We start from the raw sequence: 23,569 nt of genomic DNA, 5'->3' as shown, positions 1-23,569 counted from the left end.
TCACACCCATTCTTTGGACAGAAGCAGAGAGCCTTTGAGGCTGGAAGGGCGGAGGTGTGGGGGAAAGGCAGGGTTGGTGGGACTCTGCACTCCCACAGTTTTTCCTGTTCCCCTGCACCAGCACACCCCACTGGCTGGTCGGGATGGAACCGTGAAGCAGCCTTTCCCACCTCAGTAGGGGGAATCTCTGCACCCTCCCATCCCAGGCCTTAATGGACATCACTAAGCCCACATACCATCCATAGCCAAGTCCAGCCTGCCATCTCTGCCGTCCCTTAGCAGGAGCCTAGGTCCTGGACTCAGCTTTCCTTACTTGAGGCTACCCATGACGCTGCCCCTGGACTTACTGACAGGACCCTCTACGGAGCTGTAAGTGGGTTTATGCCAATGGCTAGCACTGGCTTCAATGCATTCTTTCTAGGGTCATCTACCCCATAAGTGGGAGGCTTTGGGATGAAGCACCCTCTCCCTGAACCCATTTCATTGATTCCTGTCCACCCGCTCCTGTTGACTCCTCTCTACCATCAGCTCCCCTGGGCTCTGGGTCCTTCTTATCTCCATCTCATAGTCGGATGGTCCATCTTCTCTGGGATGTCCCGCCAGCACCCGCAACCTGGTGTGTCTACACTGACCTTGTCATCTCTGCTGTTCACGTCCTCCTCCCGCCATCCCTTATCCCACTGCATCATCACAACCATCTCATCACCATCCTAGTGTGAGTGTTCTCTCTCTTCCTCTCTCCCTCCTGCCCCTCTCTGTCTTTCTGGTAGATTTTCACAGTTACCTCTTTTTTTTTTTTTTTTTGCGGTACGCGGGCCTCTCACTGTTGTGGCCTCTCCCGTTGCGGAGCACAGGCTCTGGACGTGCAGGCTCAGCGGCCATGGCTCACGGGCCCAGCCGCTCCGCGGCATGTGGGATCTTCCCGGACCGGGGCACGAACCCGTGTCCCCTGCATCGGCAGGCGGACTCTCAACCACTGCGCCACCAGGGAAGCCCCACAGTTACCTCTTAACTGCTCTTCCTACCTCTGATTCCTCTCCATTCATCCCACTCTGCATCTTTCGCCTTCTTTATACATAACTCTGGTCTCCACCTGCTCCAGAATATTCAGCCCCTTCTTGATCACCTGATGTCAAGGCTTTCATGACCTGGTCTCACATGTGTTTATTCCATCCTCCCCTGCACTTATGCAAATTTCTTCTCTTAGAATTTTCTCTGCCCATATCCATCTGGAGAATTCCTGTTCACCCACCATGTAATCCTCCCAGGTCACTCCAGATGGAAGTTTTTCCTCTTTCTATGATTTTTTAGTCCTTGTTTGTTCTTTGAGGATCCTTCCCCATCTAGCAGCTAGATTATAGGCCATAGTCATTATCCAGCAAGTGTTTATCAAATCAATGTGCATCACAGGTCAAAAAGCCCAGTGCACTAATGCCAACATTATGGGCCCCAGCAGAGATCAGAAGGGAGAGATATTGGGGGAACGGTGTCCTGCCTGGTGTCCCTCACCTCATTCCAAGAAGTACAGCTCCACTCAATCTACATATCAGGTTGACCCTGGCTGCCAGTATGGAATCACCATGGGGAGATGTCTTTCCTGACTCTACTCACACTTCAGAATTGATCTAGTGGTCTTTTACCCACAATCTGATTTTTTTTTCTGTTTAACTTGATGAGGCTTATTAAACAGCCAAGCCATTTAGTAAAGACATGGAGGGTGGGTTTTCATTGCCAGATAAGTCTCCTTTAAAAAATAACTTAGAGGCTTCCCTGGTGGCACAGTGGTTAAGAATCCACCTGCCAATGCAGGGGACACGGGTTCGATCCCTGGTCTGGGAAGATCCCACATGCCGCGGAGCAACTAAGCCTGTGCGCCTCAACTACCGAGCCTGAGCTCTAGAGCCTGCACACCACAACTACTGAAGCCTGCGTGCCACAACTACTGAAGCCCATGCACCCTAGAGCCCATGCGTCGCAACTACTGAGCCCACGCACTGCAACTACTGAAGCCTGCGTGCCTAGACCCCGTGCTCCACAACAGGAAAAGCCACCACAATGAGAAGCCTGAGCACCACAACGAAGAGTAGCCCCTGCTCACCGCAACTAAAGAAAGCCCACGCACAGCAACGAAGACCCAATGCAGCCAAAAATAAATTTTAAAAAATAATAAAAATTTTAAAAAACAAAGAGGGCTCTCACTTTTATAAAAAAAATAACTTAGTTCCTTTGTGTAGTTGAGAAATAGTGTCTTACAGATTATTAGTGGGTAAGGTGGCATGTGTGTTCCTCCACAACAGATGTAGCATTATGGAAGATTCTAGTGGAACAATACTGACAATAGGCCAAAACGAACACACAATATTCTAATTTATTTAGAATAAGGGCAAAAATAAAAGTAACTTTTTTTTTCCCCTCAGCTACTTTTGTTTTCTTTATGTTCTATGTTTAACCTTAAGAAATCCAAATAATGAGGAAGGTCTGTTGGGAAATTCAAGTGCTTTAGAAATTCTTTATCCTTATCCTCTTCGTGGATTTGCCAATAATCACGTCTGGGGTTGGTGCTATACTTGCAAGTTACGGGAAATGAGTTCACTTGCAGCCATGAAATAGTACCCGTTCCGGGGCCTGTCTCCCTGTTCTGAATGTTCTGACAGGGACTTATATTTGTTCCAGAACACCCTCCTCTGGTTTCCGACAGAATTCCAAAGACATACAACTCTCTCTTTGCCTCCTCACATGAATCCAAGACCTCCCTTACCTGAGGTGACAGCTTTTCGTGAATCTTATTTCTTTCTGGGGTCGGGTAGTTTATTGTATTCAGCTGTTTCCCTCTGAACCGAAGTTGTGCTTGAATGGCCCTATCTCCTCCACATAGAATCGTGGCTTATTTTAAGAACAGCATAAAAACACGGATCCCACAGTCAACACAAAATACCAACAGATGCTAATTTCCAGATCTTGAGAAGGAAGGGAATAAGACACTGGGAGAAGATGCAAGATTTTGCCTTTGATAAAGTCTAAAATCCTATTTGTGATGGATTTCCTAGCTGGATTAGCATAAAAACTGAATTTTTCATATGAAGCACTACATCCATCATAAATAGGTTATCTGTCTCTCTCTTTAAGATAAAGTTTTATATTCATGGCTGTGGATAAACTCCTAGCAAGCATACTATTATCAACGCATGTCTTCATCCCCAGCTGCCCCATCTGCAGAGCTAGAGCAGGAGGCTGGCACTCTGCCTACAGATGCTGGGCTATGTGAAAACGTATTCTGTGTGTCCCATACCTAGGGGATTCATTCATTCATATACTTGGCTCATTAAGACAGTACTTTGCTCCTTAAGACCTAGATATTTGCTAATCATTTCTTTTTAAAAATCACTAAGAAAAAGAGCTAAAACCATTTCAGAAGTCAGCACTGGATCACCCTACAAAGCTGATCATTAATGCCATGGGTATATCTTCCTCTAGGACCTGGGATGTTGGTATTGCTTTTGGCATCTAGGTGATTCCAGGCTTTTAGGTATTACTTGAATCTTTTATTAGGCAGCTATTGAAGTGAAAATAAAATGAAATAAAATATAAGCTATCCATAGTGCCTTAAAACTGAGAACACTGAGATAAATGATGAGGGAGTATTTATGAGCTCATGTGATAACAATTTGAATTCAGAGTCAAGAAAATGTAACACTACATGTGAGGCAGACATGATGTCTCATACAGAAGAGCAAACTGGAGATTTGCTTTCAAGGCCAAGTGGGTGGCTGGCTTGGGATTCTGAAATGCCAGGATACCCATGTTGCTGATAAAGCCACCAAAGGCTCCAGAAATGCCTGTATATAACCGACACGAGAACTTGGAGCAACCATGTTTACACTACCAGCAAAACCTTCTCCCCAGGTTCCCAGGCTCCAGAGCCCAGAGCCTTGAACACACGAATCCCCTAAACAAGCAGCTCCAAATAGGACAGAAGACTAAATCACTGTGCCATTTCTGCTTTAACAACCAAACTGCAGGCCTTGAGAAGGGCCCAGCCTGTGTCCTATGCCAGAGATAACTTTCCAATTTGTTTTCCAACAAAACTGCTGGTGCTTAACAGAAAGTAGAGAAACCACTTTAATTCTTACTGCCATTCAACATCTTGGAGAGACTGTTTTAGAGCCACGAGAGGTTGGGTTGGAAGACAGAAGAAAACAGTAATATAATCTGACATATTTTTCTTATTATTAAAAAAATCTACTTTGCATGCAATGAAATTAATCAAACATTTATTTAACACCCACATATGAAAAAGTGGTCCTGCTTCACTTAGGTGAAAAGGAATATACAAATTAAAAGGAAATTTAAGAGTTTTTTTTGGCAATCATTTTGAAGAAGAATTTGATTCTTGACCTCATGTTCAAGACAGTCAGGGTTCTGGAAAGCCATGGAAGCTCTCTCTCCACAGAGGAGGATATATTTAAACCACTGTTTCTCACCAACTGGCCACCGTCTACATTGATGACTTTGAGTTGCCTACTCTCAAGGCTCCCCAGACAAGCGGTCTTGTTTGGGGAAGAGTATCAAGAGGGGGTGGGGTCGACAATGAGAGGAATCGAGGCCTCATGCCTGATCCACTTTGCTCCATGCCCTGTCCTGCTGTGTGTGCTGTCCAGCCTTCCTGTGCATCTTTCAAGGTCCAGATCAAATGTCAGTCTCTCACTGAAGCCTTAACTGATAGCTCTCCTGAAGATAAACTCTCGTGTATTCAACCTCCCCAAACATGCCATCTTTCTCCTGAATCATCCGAGGGCAGCAGGGTACCATGTGGAAGCATGGGTTTAGGGACCAGACAGACCCGAGTTTAGCACTACCTACCACTGACTAGCTGCTTGATCTTGGATTAGTTACTCAGGCTCTCTGTGCCTCAGGCCCCCTCCCTGCAAATGGGGATGCTGACGATTCCTACCTTAAGGAGCTGTAACAATGAACAGAGACAACTTATCCAAGTGCTCACTGGCATGACTGGCATATTGCAGACACTCAATAAAAGTCGATTAGGGACTTCCCTGGTGGCACAGTGGTTGGGAATCCGCCTGCCAATGCAGGGGACACGGGTTCGAGTCCTGGTCCCGGAAGATTCCACATGCCGTGGAGCAACTAAGCCTGTGCGCCACAACTACTGAGCCCACATGCCACAACTACTGAAGCCCGCGCGCCTAGAGCCTGTGCTCCGCAACAAGAGAAGCCACCGCAGTGAGAAGCCCGCACACCTCAACGAAGAGTAGCCCCTGCTCGCCGCAACTAGAGAAAGCCTGCGCACTGCAACAAAGACCCAACGCAGCCAAAAATAAATAAAATAAAATAAATAAATTTATTTTTTTTAAAAAGTGGATTAGAAAATGAGTGAAAGCCAGGGGTCGGCAGCACCGAGTGTGATTCCTCTCCTGGGCTGGGCACCAGGAAGCCAGCAGTTAAGTACTTTTGGACCCACATGGTACAACTATAGTCCTTGTGCACATGAAGCTGTTGTTTTCCACGGCGATGTGCTGGCTGGGGCTCCAGTGGAGGGAAGGCTTGGATAGGAACTGAACAAACTCACTCTTGGGTATGAATATTAGCTAACCCCCTGCCAGGCACTGCACTATTTTATTTACATTATCTCATTAAGTACTTATAACTCTAAAAGGTAGATGCAGATGGGAAAACCAAGGCACAGAGAGGCTAAAGAAGTTGGTACTCGTATCCAGGGCTATCAGGCTCTAGAGCTTTTGTTCTCACCCACTAAACCTCATGCTTCTCTCAGAACAGCAGGTGCAGGGAACTGTCTGATTGCACTAGGAGGATGTGACTTACACCTGCATGGCTTGCAGAGAATAGCTCAGGATGTGAGGTGAACTTGCCACCCAAGAGTGTGTGTTATGAGTATGAAGTCCTCCATGTGCCTAATTAGGATAAAAAGCATTACATTATTGGTAACAAAAAAAATAAGGCTTTCTTAAGGTTTGGGGGTTTATGGATGTAGAGATAATTGTTATCAGGATTCAACATATGACTTAATATCTAGTTCCACATTACCATCTGGCTTCAGTGCCATCTAATCAGTCAGCTTCAGCTTTCACTTCCTAATGAGGCAAGTGTCTCCTGTGGCTGATATGTCCCAGAAGCATTAGGGTTCTTGGTGCATGTCACCAAGAATTTCCTGGAAAGCATCAGGGTATTCTGAATCTTGCAGAGGCAAACCCAGCATAAGCCAGTGTTAATCCCATCCTGCTCCTTCCTGTTTTATCCCATCTGTCTCTCATCCTCAGGGGTGGGATGTGCGTACAGAGAAAGAGGAAAGGCGCTAGAGATGCAGGGTGGGAGGAAACGCTTGCATTTGGAAGTGGAGGTCTTCCCCCAGTCTCTGGTTCTCTTGGAATCGCCGGTGGGCATTCCCGTCCTGCAGGAAGTTGAACACATTGAATAGAAAGGGGGTGGCTTGGCTTGAGAAGTTTCTCAGGTCAACTCACAGAAAGCTCAGGTAATGAGAAGACCAAGGATAAATGTAAATGGGAAAGCATATGAAAAAAAAGAAAATACCATTCAGAGACCAAACTCTGAGGCCTTTCAGAGACACTGAGCCAGGAACCTCACCCTAAGTGACATCTCCCACTTAATACGTCTAAACAGACCTCCCTTTCTGCATCTCCTGTTTGGTACTGCTATCTGCCTAGGTGCTCAAGCCAAACACTTAGGAGACACCCATTCCTCCCTTTCCCCTGCCCTCCATGGCTGATGCATCCGTGAGCCTCGTCTACCTGCAGGCAGCAGCCCCTAACCCCGTGTTCAGTTTCTGTCCACAGCACCCCGACTCCTATGATGTACTGGTGCCTCTTGGCTGCCCCTTTGGGCTTGGGACACTTCGGGGAGGGAAATCCAGTGTCCTGTGCACCAAACGTAGTCAAGAAGGGATTGGCACAGACTCCAAACTGCACAGCCCCTCCAGCCCGGGGATTCCTCACCCTGGTGGGCACGGCCTGTTGTCCAGGGAAGGGCAGGGCTGTCCTTGATTCTACCTCCATGATTCCTCCTGACTGAGGAGACCCACCTCTGTCATCTCCACTGCTACCATCCAGCCCACGTCACCCATGACTGGTCCATCTCCCCTCACTGGACCCCTGCCTCCAGGCTCACTCCCCCAGAATCTGTTCTCCCCGCAGAGAACATTTATTTTTGTATTTAAAAACGTAAATATTTTTATATTTAAAAACATAAATATTTTTATATTTAAAAATATAAATCAGGTCATGTCACCACCTTCCTTAAAACTCTCCTTCACACGTAGAATGAAATCCCATCTCCCTGCTCTCACAGGCTCCCTCGGGACGGCTGGGAGCGGGGCGTGCACTTTCTGTGATTATCAATGGGGTTCGCACCATGGGCTTTGCACCAGACACACTGGGCTCAGATCCTGTTTAGCTACTTATCATTTCTGTAAATTTAAGCAAGTTCCTTAAACCTCTCAATGCCTTAGTTTCCTCATCTATAAACAGGTGATGATTTTCTGAGTACCTGCCATAGAGAGTGGGTGTTAGGACTCACCAGGATGGTTCATGAAAAGCCCTCATTCCTCTCACACTCAATATCAGCTGATAAAAATAATCAGAACAATGGAAACATTAACTAATTTAAAGCCGGGCTCTGAATCTTCAACCATGAGCTTTTCATACCCTTCCTTAGCTGTTAAGCTGCACTGTCTGTAAACTAAATATGTCAGAAGTTTCTTTGTACAAGAGAAGTTAACAATTAAACCCATGGAATAATAAAACTATGAAATTTATAGCTAGAAAATATCCAGAATACCATGATAGGATTGCCTAAGGTATAACAACTTTAAGAGACAATTAGAAAGTTCTTATTTTCTGAGGTTGCACGTCTGCTGAGATCTGCCCTCATCCTGAATTTAGGTTGAGAAAGAATAGGAAAAAAAATAAATCAAGCACTGAAGAACTTTCTGGTCATTTGAAAGCCCACCTCTTTATTCAGAGTATCACTCATACCTACAATACCCTGATGGGCACTGTCCAACCTCTCCAGAGGTGGGGCATGCCTATGGTTCAGGAAACCCATTATAGTCTCAGGCAACACCAATTTTTATAAGGAACATTATATAAAAGCAAAATTTATTTTCCTTTAATGAGTACCCACTAGTCTTTGTTTCACCCTCTGGAGCACCTCAGATGTCATTTAAAATCTCTTCCACATGCTGGCCTTTTGAATAGCTGTAAACAGCTGCCTTACTCCCCACTAAGCTGTCTCTCCTACAGGTTAAAGTTCCCAGGTCCTTCAGTCCTTCCTCACAGCACATCATTTCTAGACCCCATCATCCTGGTCATATTTTTCCGAGCATGATGGTCTGTGAGCGCCCCTGTTGAAAGGGGCTCCCCAACATACGCACTATCCGCCAGGAGTGGTTTTGCCATGCTTCTAAGATATCACCTCCCTCATTTTGGAAATCATATTTTTATTAATACGGTCAAAGATCACATTAACTTCCCTGGAAGACACATTTAGTTGCTTACAGTCAACTAAAATCCCCATGCTTTTCCTGCACACTTCCTCCAAGCCATGCCCTCCCATCAACACTGGTATTTGGTCTTTTCTATGTACGAGCAGGTTTTACATGTCTTCCCTATTTATTTCACTTAGTTGGCATCTCTTTACTATGCCAGCCTCTGCAGATCATTTTGGATTATGATTCTATCATCCATTAAATAGTATATACAGTTTCATGTCACACAAGTATTGGATGACCAGGTCATCCACATCCTCAAGCGAGTCCCTGCAAAGCTGTTGAGCAGGTCCCTGCCATCTGCCATCCAGATCTGCCTCCAGGCTCAGAGGGGCTCATGAACTATCACTCTTTATACTCAGTCATTCAATAGTATGGCAGTCACACCCCAGGGTGACTCCCAATGACTCATGCCCTCGTATAATCCCCTCCCCTTAAGTATGGAACCTCTAACTTGCTTCTAACCAATAGAATATGGCAAAGGCAATGGGATGTCACTCCCTTCACTAGGTTACATTATATAAGACTCTGTCTTTGCCAACTAGAGTGAGAGAGACTCCCTTGCTGGCTTTGAAGAAGCTGTAATGTTTTGAGATGGTCACATGGCAAAGGACTGGGGGTGGCCTTTAGGACCTGACAGCCGATCTTACAGTCCAAGCAGATGAATTCTGCCAAGAACGTGAAGGAGTGTGGAAATGAGTCTTTCCCCAGTCAAGACTGATGAAACCACAGCTCCTCGCTGAGACAGTAGCTGGGTGAAACCCTGAGCAAAGGACGCACCTGAGCTGTGCCCAGATTCCTGACCACAGAAACTGTGAGATAAGAAGTGGGTGTTTTAAGCTGCTGAGTTTTTAGTAATTTGCTATGCAGCACAGAAAATGAATACAACCAATAAACCCATCTAACTGGGCTATAAACCAGCACTGATTGCTCCATCTTGTTCAAGGGTATCACCGCCAAGTGCCTTGGTGAAATCCAGATATGCTATTTTTCATTCTCCTAGTTTAAACAATATACTAACTCTGTTAATGTGAGGACATAAGATTAGGTTCACCAGTCTTCTTCTTAGTGAATTAATTCTGATGATTATTGCATTCCTGAAAACTCAAAAATTATCCTTTTCATAATCTCTCAAATTTTTCTTGGGCTTGAAGGCAAATTCCCCATTCTACACAGTGTGTAGACTCTACCTTTATCCCCTTTTTTTGAAAATCAGGATTACTTTTGCTTATAGCCAGTCTCTTTTTGCCCTAAAATTCTCCTGATTTTAAGCTACATGAGGGCAAAGACCAACTGGTTTCCTTTGTACACCCCAGAGCGCCGAGCACAGCATCTTCCACTCAGTACTTTCAACTTAAACCCTGTGAAAATAGTTAAGACTGAAAATACTATTAATATATGGTTGCTGCAAATCTTCAGAAGTAGGCTTAATCTAATCCAAAAACTTTCAATTTATAGGGATGATCTGGTTGAGAGCAAAACTCAGATTTTTATGTAAGTCCATTATTCCCCTCCTCTGTGGTGTTAACAGTTACTGTAATGGCCAACCATCCATCTGCTCATGACACTTAGAAGTAGGAATCTCTTAATGGTAACTCCATGATCTAAAAGAATTAATCTTCCTTCCAAAGGAGCCTGATTTATAATGTCACTAAAATAGCTAGGCACTAAGAAAATCCAAGTTAACCAATCTTTCATCCCACAAATATTTAATGGAACACATTTGAGCACTGTCCACAAATTCTTAGTTATGCTTCCTTTCAAGAAATGGAGCTTAATTCCCTTCCCCCTTGGGTGTGGGATGGACTTAGTGACTTGTTTCTAAATCAGAGAATGTGGTGGAAGTGATGGTATGTGACTTTTGAGGCTAGATCATAAAAGGTGTCGTGGCTTCCTTCTTTCTGTTTCTCTTGGATCACTTGCTCTGGAGGCAGCCAGCTGCCATGTTGTGAGAACACTCAAGCAATTTCACATGGTAAGGAACCGAGGCCACCTGCCAACAGCTGACAAGCCAAGAGCCGTGTGGATGAGCATCTTGGAGGCAGATCCTCAGCCTCAGTTAAGGCTTCAGAAGACTGCAGCCCTGGCCAATATCTTAACCACAACCTCATGAGAGTTACTAACCATCTAGCTAAGCTAAGCTGCTCCTGAATCCCTGGTCCATAGAAACTATGAGATAATACATGCTTATTGTGTTAAATTGCCGAGTCTTAGGGTCATCTGTTACACAGCCATAGATAACTAATACAAACACAAATTAAGAATTTTCACTTACCTTGTAGTATTGTAAAGTTCTTGATGAGCTGACCATGCTTGGAGTCCACCAGCTTCATTTCTTCCATAATCACTGATAAGTTGGCCACTTCAGTGTCCAACCTCGACCTCATCAAATCTTGTTGCATCCTGAGAGAAACAGAATCCAAACGGATGTTGGCCAGTGTGTTATTCAAGGAGGTCAGATCATCTGTGTGTTTGGTCAGCGTATCCGTGCACGTGGTCCTGACTTCATTCAGGTTGCTGGTCAGTGTCCGTAGGTAGTGGGCCGTGTAGCTAATGTTGCTAATGATGTTCACAATGTCGGTCTCAAAGAGCTGGAAGCGCTCCTCCAGCTGGCTGAACTTGACAGCCGTTCTGTTCTCTGCATCCCTGTGTACATCCTGCAGATCTTTCAGGTTCTGCTCATTGGCTTGGGAGGCTGTAGTGATGTTGTCCATCTGCCCTGCAAAGGAGCTGAGCTGGCTGTTCATGTCCTCCAGGGTATCATTGTTGGCTTTGGCCAAGGCAGAGTTATTGGCAGCCAGCGTCTGCAAGCTCTGCACTTTCTCCTTTAGCCAATCCGTGTCCTTCTTGGCTTGAAGGAAAACCTGCTGCAGGTTTTGGAAGTCATTCTTGATTCGCTGGATTGCCTGGCTTGTGTCATCCAAAGAGCGCTGCAGATTTGTGATGAGGTTCCTTTGCTGCACCTGGGTCAGGTTCAGGTTGTTGAGGTTCATGATGACCACGTTGTGAGAATACATCTGGCTCTGCAGGTTGCCCTGAAGCACACTCGTGTCTTGCTGCAGATTTGTGACATAGCCGTTATATGCCTGGAGGGTTTTGTTTACAGTGGTGATGAGGAAGGAGTTATTCTCCAAAGTTTCTTTCAGTTGACTCTGCTGGTCCACCAGTGCATCCCCGCTCACCTGTAACTTCTCCAGCGTATCTTTGTTCTTGCTAGTCTTTTCTGTAATCTCACGAAGTTGCTGACGAAGATCCAGAATGTCTGACCTGAAGGTGGAGAGTTCTGAGTTGGTGCTGAGAGCTTTCTTCCCAGTTTGGTCCCCTGGAATAAGACACGTGTTACTCAGATTGGTGGCATGGAGAAGTGTTCAGGTGAGGTCACAGATCCCAGAGACCTAACTGGGATGTGCTCTATTTCATACATAAAACTTGTGGGATATGCAGACTGCACTGCAGTAGTAAAATCCATATCTCTGTTAAAACTGGGTCCTCAGAAATTGGAAAGGCTACTGAGTACTAGGACAGACTAACTTGGGTGAACACTTATCTCAAAGGAGGGGGAATTTGCCTGATTCTAGAGCACTGGGAAGGACGTCAAGAAGGTAATAATCTTCTGTTTAATTCACCAAAATTCATTTTTTAAAAATTGAAAAAAATCACAGGATAAGAATAGGCTGGGATCTTTTATTTTTTTAATTAATTTCTACAATTTTTTATGAGGTTTAAAATATTTCAAATAGGAATTTACTGAGTATTTCATAAAAGAGCTTTTAATAAAGGGTATTTGTGGTTCTTTTTGATCAGGATTGGTCTTCAGGTTTTATGTGGCACATAATAATGTTTTCTGGGGAGTGGAATTCAACTCCAAAATTGGTCCTTAACTTTAAAATTTTAAAGTCTTTGAATTAAATCATGAGGAAGGATTCAACACACAACATGAAAGTTTAAAGTCTTTCTGGGTGAATGTGACTAGAGCCATGTCATTCTAAAAAGCTGTGGTCATTTACATAGAGTTGAGTTAGGGGATTCAACTTAATAGTTCACTCTCATTGCAGATTACCTAATTTTTTCAGGTCGCTTTCCACTGCTGTGAGCTTGTCATCATAGGTTTGGCGAGATGTCTCCATGCCACCTGTAACACTGTCCATTTTCTCTACAACTAAGATTTGGAAATCAATGGATTAATACACACACCTGCCCATATTTTATCTTTCAGTTTCAACAAGACAGCATTTCATTACAGAATAAAGGAAACAGAGTGAAAGAAAAAGAGTATAAAAGAAATTAAATATAGGGAAAAAGCCATTCTTTTAGAAAAATAAGCAACGTACTTGTCACAAACCCCGGTGGTAGTTTACTTGGTTGAGAACTGTATGTTCTTAAAAGCTGTTCTCAGGATTCTGTATTGGGTTGGAGATTTTAGAAATTGTATGGAACTCATTAAATATTTTTTGTATTATAGAAATCCTCAATCTGTGTTATTTTTTATATTAACTTCCATAGGTGGAGGCATAACACAAAATGTTGTCACTCATCAGACTCCCTACCATTCTTGGTATGTGTAACTCGATTATATGGAAGGAGATTCCATGGCAAAGAACATCTAGCTCAAGTCTATACATAAAGTCGTTGTAAAAGGGATGCAAAGTCAAGGGTGTTTGCTACTCTCTGTCATGAGTTCATCACTGAGGCTTGAAAATCTGCTTCTCTGTAGTGACAAGTGAATGTTTATCAGTTCCCAAGAAGATGCCTAAGTGGGTTTCCAAATAATAATTTACTAAGAAGACTTTTTCCCCGGCATTTTCCTGATTGTACATGATAGGGAAAGTTAGTGATGCAGTGTTAAATTAAAGCCACTGTCATTATTCGTTCTCAGAAGGCAGTAATTCTCCATGGTTATGAATTTAAGTTTAACATTCTAAAATGTCTGGGAATTGTCTCCTGAAGCAAAAGAAACAACAGCAAAAAAAAAAAACCAAAAAAACAAATGGGACCTAATTAAACTTAAAAGCTTTAGCATAGCAAAGGAAACCAGTGACAAAGTGAAAAGGCAACATACTGAATGAGAGAAAATATTTGCAAATGATATGACCCATAGGGGTTAATATCCAAAATATATAAACAGCTCATGCAGGTCAATATCAATAAAACAAACATGCCAATTAAAAAACGGGCAGATTTATTATACAAACACCAAACTTACTGAATTATACTTTATTGTAATTTAGAGAATGAATATGTAACATATATGTATACACACACACACATATATATATCTTTTTTTAATTGATTTATGGCATCCTCGATGCTTCCCTGAATTCCAAAGTTGCAGTGTCAGACTCACTTTCATCTATTTCCTTCTCTTTATACCAGCCTTCATCTTTCGTATTATTGGAATAAAAATATGCAGGTCACTAAGCTCTAGTTATAAAGAAGAAAACTCTTACTCTCCCTAACAGTGATCCATCCTATGTCATAATCTCTTTCGTCTTCTACCTTCTCTAATATTGTACCTCTTCATATAAATGAAAACCTGATTCCTTCCCAATAACACCACTTCCCTGGAGGTCCTCCCTAGTGGGGACTGTAGGTATTGACATAATTGTTTACCTCTGGTACATCTTGATCCTTATCTTTGAAATATCTTTTAACCCTTTCCTCCTTTTGAAATCAGCATCACCCAATTTTAATCTACTTTTCTATCTATGAGGCTATAAACCACAGAACTTCAAGACATGGTGTACCTTCTCTCTGATTTCAGCATCTTTTTCTTCTCATTCTTTCAATGCAACATTTCTTGAGACTTCAATGTTTCCCTATTCATCTGGAATGGAGGCGTTGCAACAACTGTCTCTTGCTCCTTACAACTCAAGCCATGTCACTGTAACTCATCTTCCAGGAGACTCCCCCACCACCAAAAAAAAAATCCAACCAACCAGCCAACCAAACAAAAAAACAGGCACAAGATCTGAACAGATGTTTTTCCAAAGAAGATATGCAGATGGCCAACAGGTATGTGAAAAAATGCTCAACATCGTTAATCATCAGAGAAATGCAAATCAAAACCACAATGAGATATCGCCTTACACCTGTCAGAACGGCTGTCCTAAAAGTCTACAAATAACAAATGTTGGCAAGGATGTGGAGAAAAGGGAACCCTACTACACTCTTGGTGAAAGTGCAAATTGGTGCAACTACTATGAAAAACAGTAAGGAGGTTCCTCAAAAAACTAAAAACAGAACTACCATGTGTCCAGCGATTGCACTGCTGGGTATATATATGAAGAAAATGAAAACACTAATTCGAAAAGATACATGCATCCCAATGTTCACAACAGCACTATTTTACAATAGCCAAGATATGGAATCAACCTAAGTGACCATCAACAAAAGAATGGTTAAGAAGATGTGGTATGTATCTATATATATATATGCATATATATACAATGGAATATGACTCATCCATTAAAAAAGAATGAAATTCTGCTATTTGCAACAACATGGAGGGACCTGGGGGGTATTGTGTTTAGTGAAATAAGTCAGACAGAGAAAGACAAATACTGTATGATATCACCTATATGTGGAACCTAAAAAAATAAAACAAACGAATATATATATACAAAACAGAAACAGACTCACAGGTAGAGAACTAATGTTTACCAGTGGGGAGAAGGGAGGGGAGAAGGGCAAGATAGGGATTAAGAGATACAAACTATGTATAAAGTAAATAAGTAACAAGGATATATTGTACAGCACAGGGAAATATAGCCATTATTTTGTAATAACTTTAAAAGGAGTATAACCTATAAAAAATTGAGCCACTATGTTGTACACCTGAAAATCAACTATACTTCAATAAAAAAATAAAGATAGAAAAAAATAAAGTGTACTAAGTGAAAAAATAAAAATAAAAAATAAATGTCAAATAAGAATATATCCCTCCAGAAGTAACTCCTGTGAGATCCAACCTCTAGCAGCTTGGGATCAAGTCTGACTGTCCCTCTTGGTATCGATAGCTTTTTAAAAAATAATGACTAATTTTTTAAGCATGAATATGTTTTATATATTACTTATCAGCCAATGGACCCAGTCTATTTTATTCAGCAAGCGTTCCACCCACGTGGGACTGTGTGAGAAGATTCTCCAGGCTCCCATCAGGAAGCAGAAGTATGTTCCCACGCGTATGCGTGACCTAAAGTGAACCAGGCTCCACGGCTCCCAGCACCTTCCCTGGAGAAGCTCGTCGTGCTCTATCTCAAGCTTCTATATAGTCTGGTCATAATGAAATGTGTGCTTTGCACCAAACACTCTTTCTCCCCCAAGCCTTTCCATGCATGCTTCTCCCCACCTAGAATGTTCTTCCCTGGCCTCTTCCCCAGGCTAAGCCCTCCTTGCTCTTCAAGACTCAGCTGGTCACGTCCTGTGGGAAATCTTTGCTGAAGTTTATGTTGCAGGGGTCTCTCTCCAGATTATAGGACTCTCGTCACTGTGTTGTCATGGTTTCTCTACTCTAAGACCCTTTAGGGCAGGACAATTTGTGTTGGTTTTATCTCCAGCTCTTAGCTCAGTGTGTGGCACGTAGTAGGTATTCATCACATACTTATTCATTACACCGTTTATTTAAATAAATGAGAATCTGCCTGCTGGCTGCTGACGCCTGTGGAAAAAAATCGACTGAGCTAGAGGTTATGCAAACAAACGTATAAACCAACCAATGCAGGGAGGCCTCAGCACTGGCAATGAGTATGGCATTTAGTTGAATAATTATCGTTTTTTTAAGATGACTATATAAACACAGAGGTATAGTTATAATAATCTGAGGGTTGTCTGATAGGCATGCACATTCCTAAATCCCTGGAAAATGGGAAGAAGAAAATGTTTCATCTGCATTTTAGCAAAGCTACCCTTTAAAAAAAAAAAAAAAGAATGTTTACAAGTTTAGGTTCAGTTTTGATCCTCAAATCAAACACATGCCTCAGTCTGTCCTCAAACCACATACAGGATCTTAAGTCCTGACCTTTTTTCCTGGAAGCCAAAGAAACCTCTGAATATGCTGACAGGCAGTCATTTTCTACCCTCTCTAATTTTTCTTCCATTTTACTTTTTAAAAACACAGAACTATCATAGACAGATAATTCAGGTTTGTATAGAGTAAAAGGAATAAATACATTCATTAAAAAAAAAAAACAAACTGTTAGGTTTCTCTTTGGTGCTAGGAAACTCTTTGCCCCGCCCACAAGGATTATGAATCCGTTACATGCACCAGTGCCTGTGTGTCTGTGTTTAAAAACACAGGATCTGGGTATAAAGCTGCAAACTTGAGGGCTGCAAAACTGGCAGCTTGCTACCTGCTTTAAAATACTAGACTGATGGAGATCCAGAAGTAACACTTGCTGTAATAGCACATAGCATTTTCACTGTTTTTTACTCTTAACTCATTAGCACAAATTCTCTGTCAGAAAAATAGTGGCATACCATCCTCTCTGACCCTGGAAACTCCCCATCTTTGGAGGGAGACCTCAGTTTGTAGATTGTTCTCATCTGAGGAAAACAAACATGAAACACAGAAGGGTCAAGAGCAGTCTGTTTTTTCACAGGCTCCCCTTTATTGGAAAGTGTTTCTCGACAGATTTTTTCCTTCAAAATATCATTGCTTTAGGTGTCATATCTGAAGTGTTGCCCTTCTTTAAGTACCCAAAACTCAATTCTCTAGGATCATCTGACAATAATACCTTTTCTATAAAAGCATGTTGGTATCATTCCTTGGCCTGGGCCACTAACCTCCTTCTCCCTCGTCTGGATTCCACCCGTCCTTTAAGGTCTACTCCAAATCTCACCAGCCCATTGTGCTAAGGCTTGCCTGATGATCTGATTCCACACCAATGGACTCTTTATCTGAATGGCAATAAAAACAGCCTCTATGGATTGCCTACTCTTTGCAAGGTGCACTGCATCATCACTGCAGTTAATCCTTATGATTGCTGTTTTGCAGATGAAAAAAATTGAGGCTCAGAGATGTTCAGTAACTTGTCCAGAGTCACACAGCTTATTTTTTTTTTATTTTTTGGGGGGGTAAAAATCTGCCTTTACTTTTTTAATTTTAAAATTTTTATTATTTTTTTGGCCACACGGCATGCAGGATCTTAGTACCCTGACCAGGGATCAAACCCACGCCCCCTGCAGTGTAAGTGCAGGGTCTTAAACACTGGACCACCAGGGAAGTCCCTCACACAGCTTATAGGTGACTAAGTGGGATAGCAGGCCAGGAGATCTAACTCTAAAATCCATGCTTGCTCTGTAATTCCACATTGCCCTTCATCCAGTATTTCTTTTTCCTAAATATGGTTTCTTCCAAGAAAAGTCCCTTCAGGGGAAGGACTATGTCTTCTTTATCTTCCCTTTACAGTCATCATCCTCAGATGTTTACCAAGTATCTGCCAGGTTTGTGGCCCAGAGCTGGACATGGAGGATCCAAGAGACTTAGCTCATGGCCCAGGCCTTGGGGACAGGGAACAAGAGCAGAGCACAGAGCTCCTGCCTGGTGCTCACGAGGGTCTGTACCAGCCTGATTGTGGTTCTGAGGGAGAAACACGCCCCCTACTGGTACCTGGGACTTCCCAATAATACCAGTTATGCTCCTTCGTGATGTAATAAAGACATTTCTACCTTGAACACTATTGCATATTTCATTACAAAAATACAGAAGATCTGGTTATAGGGTGTTATCCTGGATTCTGACAACAGCTACACAGTGTGATCTGATGCACATCTGAAAGCCTACTTATCCAGCTGTAACTGCTACCTTGGCAGAGCCGAGCAGCAAGGCAGACATTTATGACTAGGAATGTTGCATCAGAGGAGGTTCTTACTGAAACAGATTCAGATGTCTGTCTTTCATCTTTATCCTAATTACACCTTAAGGTAGATGCCTGCTGGGCAGGACCACAGAACAGGATTTTCCTGTTCAGGGAATGTTCTGGAGGAAAAATGACCCACTGAATTTAGGAGGTGGCTTCTGTCATGGAAGCTTCACTGACCGATGACAAAGAGTCCAGGACAGAGGGTGCACCAAGCTGTAACTGTCTGAGAATGTGCTTTCTGTAAAGTGGCTGACATGCCTCATTGTCACAGCCAGTGTACTGACCTGTCTGGGTGACTCAGCAATCCTCTGACTTGATCAGCAAATTCTCTGGAAGGAGCTTAAGTTACATCCTAACTTGTAGCTGCGTAAGTGACATAAAAGGAGAAGTAAAGAACAGTTTTGAGGAAAACACCATGGAATTGCCTCTGCAAACTCTGATAAATAAAGGAGTTTCTATTTTACTTCCTTCCAACGTCTCCTCCAGAGAAACCTCTTTTTTCACTGAATATTCTTTTTTGTTTCTTTCTTCCCTTTTTTTTTTTTTTTTTTTTTTTAAGTGGAGCGAGTTTCTCCAGACTTCAAAGGGAGATGTGTGAAGGGAGAACTTATCTTTCTGCCTCTTACCATGTTGGGTCACCAGAATCTTATCAGCAAGAAAGAGGAATCACTGTTCAAGTAAAGGGAAAACACATCTGGAAAATATCAGCATTTTAGCTCATTAAGGCTGTGTTTAAAAGACAAAAATTGCATGTTGTGTTACCTTATTTTTGTCAGTAGAAGCCTGAGGGATGGGGACCCTGAAGGAGGGAAAAAGGGGCCTCCAACTTGTCTCACCCCCTCAATCTCTTCGCCCTTCATCCTGGCGAGATACACCCCAGAGCAGGCCAAGTAATAATCTTCAGGATTTTAAGCTTCTAGGTAGGGCCTTGAGTCGCAGCAATTGGCTTAGAGGTCCCTGGGCATTGATTGACTGCCTTTATAGAAGTCGGCCCTAATCTACAATTCAACCATCCATCCATCCATCCATCTTCTCATTAATTCATTCAGTAAACTTTATTGGGTAACTCTTCCGTACTATGAGCCAGGTGCTAGTGGGAGATATGATAAATAAAAGATAGTCTCTTGTCTTCGTGGAGCTTACAGCTTGGGTGGTGAGACAGACCCACTGGCCATAATGATACAGTGTGACAGGGGCTAAGAGTAAAAAAGGATGCCATGGGGACCAGCAGGAGGGCACCCAACTCAGCTTTCAGGGGCTTCTTGCGGGACATGTGTCTGAGGGAGACATGAGGGAAAGAAGGAAGAGAAAGTCATAAAGAGAAAGGTGGAGAACAGGGAAAAGGTGTTCCGGGTGAATAGACCAGCCCACACAAATATGCCAGAGCCGAGAAGGGCTTTCTACTGTCATAAAAATGGAGGAAATATCTGTACTTTAAAAATAAACAAACAAAGCCCCCTATTTTGTATCTTTCTGTATAATTCTTAAGGCATAAAGATCCTAGACCTTATCTTTTTGCAGAGGTAAAAATGACAAAATACCATACAGAGGTATTTCTTCAAACCTTTCTCATCTCTGTTTACTTTCATATCACACAGTGCTAAGCCCTAAAGATACCTATTAAATGACTGTTTGATTTCAAGCATCTCCTTTATCTGAGTTCACTAGGAAAAGTTGTGAAGTGAGTAATGACCTAAATGACCCAGTAAAGGAAGACAACCAGGCTGAATTACCTGGGACATAAAACACCTTCCTTTTCCCCACTAGGTTTCCTCCCCCGCCTCCCTCTGTCCAGCCCCGCCATGATTTAATAGCCTTTCTTAACACTTGCTCTGTTAATCCTAGGTTAGATTAACTCATCGCAAATGGATAAAATGACCTGGTAATTTTCCAAACTTCCATTGCCCAAGTTCATCAGTCAGCCCACTACAGGATGCACACAATTTTCCATGGAAATAGCCTTAGAAGTGGACTTAACAAGCCTTGACTATACTGAGTATTTTTAACATGTTTTGCCATTCTCATAGCTAGAGCTGTAAAAATGCAGTTATGAAGAAGCAAAGAACAGAGAGATTCAGCCACTCGCTACTGGGACCAACCTTAGTACTGGTGGCTCAGTTACATCATCTTTGCTCATCGCAGTCACCTTGAAGAGTGGCATTATTATTGCCATTTTACAGATAAGAAATCAGAAACACTAAGGGGTTATGATTCATACCCAGGTTACACAGCCATGCAGAGGATTGAGCGTGATGCCCGGCACACCAGCAAGCACTTAATAAACATTCACAATTGCATTACAAATGGTGGACTCAAGAACTGGACCAGGACTGTCTGGCTCCAAAGCCCATTCTTATTCCAGTACATTGTTTTCTCAGGAAACCGATAAACACTGGGAGAGCAGTGGGAGGAGTTACAAGCTGGAGGGAATTCACTTTGCATCCTTCTGTCCCCAGGTCAAGTCTATGGGGCAGGGAACAGAGAAGGGAACATGTGGTAATTCTCCACTGTTAATCTGTCAGTGCTGAGGGAAGGCAGAGCGAAGATCAACAGGCCCCATGTCTGCCTCTTGCTGAAACCGGACATCACATCTATCTCGCATGTCTCTGTGAGGCTTCCATGGCTGTTTTCTTTTCTTTTTTTAAGATAAATAAATAAATAAATAAATTTATGTAGGGCTGTGTTGGGTCTTCGTTGCTGCACGCAAGCTTTCTCTAGTTGCAGCGAGCTTGCGGTGCACGGGCTTCTCACAGGCTCTAGAGGGCAGGCTCAGTAGTTGTGGCACACAGGTTTAGTTGCTCCACAGCATGTGGGATCTTCCCGGACCAGGTCTTGAACCTGTGTCCCCTGCATTGGCAGGCAGATTCTTAACCGCTGCACCACCAGGGAAGTCCCCCATGGCTGTTTTCTATAAAAGGGTTTATGTAGTTTGTGATTCTGAATGAGGGCGCCTTCAACCTGCAGTGTCTGGAACGGGGGGTGGGGGGAACCAACCCACTTTGCAGATCTGGAGGATTCAGGCAAAAATCCTCCACTGACCTTAAACCAGACATGTTGAAAGAATGCCTAATGTGCCATAAAGTACAGTTGAGGTGGTGGTGCCACCTCTTTTCATTTCTACAGGGTGGTATTTTAATGGGGGTATATAAACAGTGACCACAGTAAATGTGCTGAAGAGAAACAAAAGGGAATTAATTGGCCAGTCCCTAGGTGAAGTAAGTCGTATCTCTTGGAGGTCTTATCCTCTGTCAATACAGTTTTCCCATGTGCTGACTCCAGGTTTTTCATGGGGCCTCTTAGAGATAAGATGAAAAAAGATAGAGGAAGAGGGAGTATTTGGAAATAAGTAGGAAAAAGCAACAAAGAGGAAAAAATTTTATAACTCATAGAGGACCATGATTATGGTTGAAATGACTCAAAAGGAATTGCTACTTCTCTCCTTTCAGATCCCACAGCTACAAGAAGCTCAAGACACAGAGATGGAGCTTAAGATGTTTAAGTTTTGTTGGCAAGAGTTATATTAATGAAATACTTCACACTTGCAAATGTACTTGTTTTTTCAGGCTTAAATTAATGAAAGAAAACTTGCTATTTGGAAGGAAAAAGGAAAGAGTACTTACCTTTGTATCCCAAAATGGCTACTGTGATTGTTAACAAGGCACACAAAATGTATAATAATATGATAGAAAACTTCAGTGCCCAGTTATTTTTACATTTGGTACATTGTGTTCCTTCCTGAATACCTGTAAGAAAAGTCAAATCTTAATAATAGTAACCAAAAACACATTTCAAAAGTATCTTTCTGCATTTTGGTTCAAATACTATAACTAAGAATATAGTTTTTACATATGCCCTACTATAGGATAATAGGTATTTTAAAATTAAACATACTTGAACAACACAAGCACTTTAAATCTCGCCATTATATTATTATAAACGTATTTAATGACTTGAAAATAGAGAACTTTGTCTCATAGAACAGTTTCAAGATCACATTCCATTATGATAATTATAATTTCAATAAAGATCTCTACATAACAAGAGATTTAAAACACCCAAATCTACTTGTGTCAGCCATTATTGGACCTACAGTAATTCAGATACAACCAACAACAAAAAATTGTGACTGGGGCTTCCCTAGTGGCGCAGTGGTTGAGAGTCCGCCTGCCAATGCAGGGGACACGGCTTCGTGTCCCGGTCCGGGAAGATCCCACATGCCGCGGAGCGGCTAGGCCCGTGAGCCATGGCCGCTGAGCCTGCGTGTCCAGAGCCTGTGCTCCGCAACGGGAGAGGCCACAACAGTGAGAGGCCCGCATACCGCAAAAAAAAAAAAAAAAAAAAAAGTGACTTGTCCCTTGATGTTTGTTTCAGTGGTGTGCTCGAACTAGTTCCTACTGGCTTGCAAGAGTCAATTGTCAAATTTGTAGGAATTTTGGGAACTGGTTGTTAAACAGTTGGCAGCTTGAAATCAACCCTGGAGGGAGTATTTACACCATGGAAATTGGCAAACACTACAAATGATGCCCTCCCACACCCTCAACTGCTTCACCAGCATGCCAATGGCTATACTGTATTATAACCTATAGCAGAAAATATAGGTAATTTTATGATTAAAATGCTCTCTATATAACCATCTTTGTACATTACATATATACAGAAAATAGACACTGACCCTTATTTAAGTTATCACAGTGATTTACATAACAACTAGAGAACCAGAAAAACCAGACATTTTTGATGAGAGGTAAATTTTTAGTGCTCACAGCTGAACTTTTTGAAAAACATTCTAGTCTAAGTGGTAAACCACCAACACTTCTGCAAGTGACTCCAGAAACTAACCCATAAAAAGGGAACTTGCCATCGGACTAATGAGAAACACAGAAGACATAGACTCGACATTTTAATGTGAAAATCACATTGTAAGGAGTATCCCGAGAGTCTTCCTTTCCCTATGTGTGTCTTACTAATAGCGTCTCCCAGGAGCAACAGCACATAAAGGACTAATCTTCTATGATTGTGCTCAATAACTTTTGATGGGTAAATTGTGAAGATTAAGCCACAGCTGAAGTTTCTCTCCTTTGGTTTGTAATTTTACGCATTGTGCCCTTCTTCGGTGAAAAGAGTTCTTCAGCTGTGTTTAATGCAAAATGATGAGAGAAGCAGCATAGAACAA

General features: G+C 42.5%; 1 protein-coding gene across 1 annotated transcript in view; it reads right to left on the bottom strand.

The window, feature by feature from the left end:
* The window catches only part of COLEC12 (collectin subfamily member 12), a gene marked incomplete at both ends in the record, with an annotated part of 170,554 nt that overhangs the window by 12,577 nt on the left and 134,408 nt on the right, over positions 1–23,569 (bottom strand). The window contains 3 exons of the mRNA XM_079718167.1: positions 10,812–11,858; positions 12,597–12,695; positions 22,017–22,139. Coding sequence (XP_079574293.1) covers positions 10,812–11,858; positions 12,597–12,695; positions 22,017–22,139 — 1,269 coding nt within the window. The remainder of the gene's footprint in view (positions 1–10,811; positions 11,859–12,596; positions 12,696–22,016; positions 22,140–23,569) is intronic.

This window comes from Hyperoodon ampullatus (genome assembly GCF_949752795.1).
Source record: "Hyperoodon ampullatus genome assembly, chromosome: 13".
NCBI classification, from domain to species: Eukaryota; Metazoa; Chordata; class Mammalia; order Artiodactyla; family Ziphiidae; genus Hyperoodon; species Hyperoodon ampullatus.
This window is presented reverse-complemented; position numbering and strand designations above follow the sequence as displayed.